General features: G+C 45.4%; 1 protein-coding gene across 1 annotated transcript in view; it reads left to right on the plus strand.

The window, feature by feature from the left end:
• The first annotated feature begins 450 nt into the window (after positions 1-450).
• LOC106748136 (transcription factor SOX-14-like) overlaps positions 451-4,227 on the plus strand; it is a 6,868-nt gene continuing 3,091 nt past the window's right edge. Inside the window, exon 1 of the mRNA XM_014626383.1 lies at positions 451-659. Coding sequence (XP_014481869.1) covers positions 451-659 — 209 coding nt within the window. The remainder of the gene's footprint in view (positions 660-4,227) is intronic.

Raw genomic sequence — 4,227 nt, forward strand, 5'->3', positions numbered from 1 at the left:
ATTGGCAATTGAAGGGTGAATCGATTGGAAAGGTTAAAGGTAGAAAAGAATCTATTTGATCTCAATTAACTCAAGCCGGCCTTCTGTTTGCTCGGACGATACACCGTGTAGGACATGGCTATGCTCGGCGATCCGTTGGAAAAACCTCTTAAAACAGATCCCATCTAAGTCGGGCCCTGTCGAGTCGGAAGTACTAATACTAGAATATACAATCCCGTTAGAGTCGACAAGATCAAGGAAACGTCTGACGAACGGGGTCTTCCAACGGGTAAAAAAAGGAAACGTGAAATAATATCATTAAAAATATCCTCGGCATTCCGAAGTAAAACCACCAAGAAACATTGATAACGGGAATTCGCGTACGAAGGATTGTTTTATCGACCCCGATCTATGAGAAATGCCGTAAGTTAGCGTGGTAAAGAAATAGATCAGACCAAAAGAGAGGGACTTATGGAGATGTCGTCCAAGAGCCTGCATAACGAGCATATCAAGCGGCCGATGAACGCCTTCATGGTGTGGTCGCGTGGTCAGCGTCGCAAAATGGCACAGGAGAATCCGAAAATGCACAACTCGGAGATCTCAAAGAGGCTCGGCGCCGAATGGAAACTGCTGAGCGAGGGCGAGAAGCGACCCTTCATTGACGAGGCCAAGAGATTAAGGTAAGCCCGTGAATTGTATTACATTATTATTATTATGTTTAATCACAATTAATTATTTCGCATAAAATTGATAATCCTAAACTTTATCAAAATAATTTCAAACGGTAGTTCATATTCGTCAGCATCGAAAGCAAAAGTAAACAGAGAGAACTTTATTTTACCTCTAATTACAGTTATTTATTTATTTTGACCAAATATTTGACGACGGATTTGTATGTAATTAATTTTTTTGTTGCGTCAACAACATTGTTTATCTCACGCGCTATTCCATCCATGACAGAAATTGAATACACGCGAACTTGCAGGGTGAGACTTGCGATTATATATGTATAACGTATAATCGCACGTCGGTAATATAATTAATTATTATATAATTATTGCTGTTATTATTAGATTCGAGCCTCTGTTCTCCCCGACACGCTCGGGAATACGAAATGAGAAGAATATGGTAATAATTCGCGACGTCCTTGCGGATCGACAGGCGATTCTTTCCTCCCTAACGGCACTAATTGCTCTTTAGTCGCGAACACTCCAGCGAAATGATTGCGTTGGTCGGGGAGAGGGGGAAGAGGGGGCTCCGCATCAGCGGTACCGTAGGGATCGAAAACGACGGGGAAGAGTCCCGCGCGATCACCTCGTACTTCATAATACGGTACATTGTTGCCGGGAAGCTTAGGGGCGTGCTGGGCTAAGCTCGGGCTTGAATTAGAGCGAGACCGGGGCCGGTATTTATAAGGCGGGGGAGGAGACCGGCTCTTTATTACCGACCCTGAATATTTAATCACCGTTATAAGTTTATTTAGCCCGGCGAAACCCGCGCCGATTTTTCGATCTCCGGCGCACCTCTCTTAAACGGGGGCCCCCTCGAATGAGAGAGGAGGTCCGCGTAATCTCGCGAGAGAGTCTTCTTCTAGAATCCTCGCAACGTCCTGCAATGTTATAAGCCTCATTTGAGTAACATCTCGCGATCCCCGCGAACGTAATCTCACGGTAGACGCAAACTAATTTTGCGATAATAATCAGCGCGCGTAATGATCGTTTCATTAAAACTTTAAGAAATATCTCGTTGTTGTACGATGTATTGTCTCGATTACGGTCTTGTAATTTGCTTCTCAAGGTAACAATATCCTTAGCCCGTAGATAACAGTTATATTTGTCGTTGAAGGAAAGTAACGTGTCGTGATTAATTTTAGCTTGATTCATTTTGCGATCAACGAGTTGTATCCCATTTTTTACATATTTTGCAGTATCTGAGAAACGTAACAAATTTTTATTAGCCAAGAAAGAAAGAAAGAGAGAGAGGGAGAAAGAGAGAGAGAGAGAGAGGAAGAGAGAGGGAGAAGGAGAAAGAGGAAGACTGGAGAAAATTAATCTGTATATTAAATAATTTATCATAATTCTATATTATTTAATCATGAGTTATTATTATCGAGAAAATTATGACGTTACTTTGTGTGCTTATCTGTCTTATTTCGCTTAATCCAATAGTTTTAATCTAGGTTTTACTTGATCAAATATTTTTCTTTTTTACTTAATCTAGTAGATTTTTTTTTTTAATCTATCAGATTTCCCTAAGATGAGCTTAAAATGAACGTTTCTTGGACGTGCCGTTGTCTCCGGGGAGATTAATGGTGATCAATAAATTCCAAATAAAACTCGGGCTTGAGGGGGGAGAGAGGGAAGGAATGGGTTTGCGCGCGAGGTGCGTGCAGATTAAATTTGAGAACGATCCCCGCTCTCTCGCTCTTCGATCTCGTCTCGGGGAACAAGATTTAAACTGATTCCACGCTCTAACCTCGTGCCCGCGTTGCAAAATATCCCGACCTCGATTTACATTCCACCCTGCAGGGGGAAAAAAAAAGTAGGAAATAGAAGTAAAAGGGGGAGGTACCAGCGGATGTTCCGCGATGCTGCTGAAATTTCCGGCGAAAGCGTAAATGCGGCCACTATATGTTGTCTTAATCCGTTGGTAAATAAATTCCCAACGCGATTGTGCGCGTAGGACGGTGTAATGGCCTTGATCGAGGTGGTCACGTCGGTAAATGTTAATTAACTACAACGACCTCTCGTACGTAACGCAAATTAATAGCCTCGTCTCGCTTAATTTTTGTTCGGATAATCGGGGAAAGCTTAAATTTGATTATTCGAGATGGAATATGGTATCGTTGAATTCAATTGGCATATTTAACATCACTTTTCTTATTCTCCTCATTATCGTTCCCGCAACTTCCTGATATTTTCTTTTTTCTTTTATTATCTTTAATGCGCAAACACAGGTGTTATTTTCTGTGTTATTTTATATATTCGGCGTTAAAATACCTTGGTTATTTAATTTTCTATCTCCGTCCAGCTCTCGCCTCGCGTTAACGATACAAAAGCGCAAACAAAGGGCCATATTTTTCCATCGAAAATTTCGAGAAAAGAAAGAAAATGAGGAGGGCCGGCAACGAGCCGGAGCTCGGGCTGGAAGAGGAGGGGCGGAGAGGGGGGTAGCGCGAGGAGGGGGCGGTGTGGGCAATCCGAGGGAAATTTCGACGCGGACGTGTAACGGCGAATCCGCTTTTCTGGCGGATGGCAGCGACGTCGACGACGAGGAGGGTGGCGGCCGTAAAATAAAAGGGGGGAGGGGGGAAACTGTAAGGGGGTGTAGGGGGATAAAGTCGTTCCCTTGGAGCGACGTCGAGCGGTAGGAGCGGGCTCTCTCGGCGCTGCGCCGTCACTGGCCCGACGTAATCTGTCCGTTCGTTCACGGCGACTCACAATGTGGCCCCCGAGATAACAAATAAAGCCCCATTGTCGCAATTGTGTGGATTTAAAAGGATTTGCCCGGCTCCTCCGCACCCCCGCTACCACCACTACCGTCCGCGCTCAACGATTCTTCTCTCTCACTCTCACTCTCTCTCTTTCTCTTTTGCAGTCTCTCTATCTCTCTTGCTCTCCTCGATTCACCTTCTCTATCCCTCCTTCGTCGTTTTCCTCCCTTTCTACATGCCGTTTCAACCCCCTACATGTTCCGCAGCCTCTTCCCGATTTCTCGCTCCTTTCGTCGCGGTGAAACGGTCTTTTTGCCGCTTCGATGTTGCATACGAACGTTTCTTCGATATCGGGAAGGGGTGAGAGGGGGGCAGGTTCACTAATACGTCGCGTTGTTTCGGCTAACTGGGTGGTCCTTACGTCCACGGCTGCAAATCTTGGTTCGAAGATTCAGAACTTGGGGAGCCAGAATCGGAATCATCGAGAGTATCGAGAGGAATATCCTGGCTGTTTCGGGGAGGAAGAATCCAGAGTAACGAAATCGTGTTTCACCTCGTTCGAGTCGCGCGAGAAACGCCGTCCGAAGTGTATCATCAACTATGCAAAAGGCAACACTGACGTCACGGGGACGGTGGAACCGTCGCGAAATGAACTTTCGTAATGAAACACGATTAAAAGCGCCGACGTCCGCCCCCGCCAATAAATGCGACCGCGCACACCCGGCGTTACACCGACGTCGCGCGACCACAATCGTAACTAATTGTTATTGTTCCTTGTCGCGGCGCGTTGCGAGCTTATGTCACCACCGGGGGGA

This window comes from Dinoponera quadriceps, unplaced genomic scaffold (assembly GCF_001313825.1).
Source record: "Dinoponera quadriceps isolate SergipeBrazil2010 unplaced genomic scaffold, ASM131382v1 scaffold2420, whole genome shotgun sequence".
Taxonomy (NCBI): domain Eukaryota; kingdom Metazoa; phylum Arthropoda; class Insecta; order Hymenoptera; family Formicidae; genus Dinoponera; species Dinoponera quadriceps.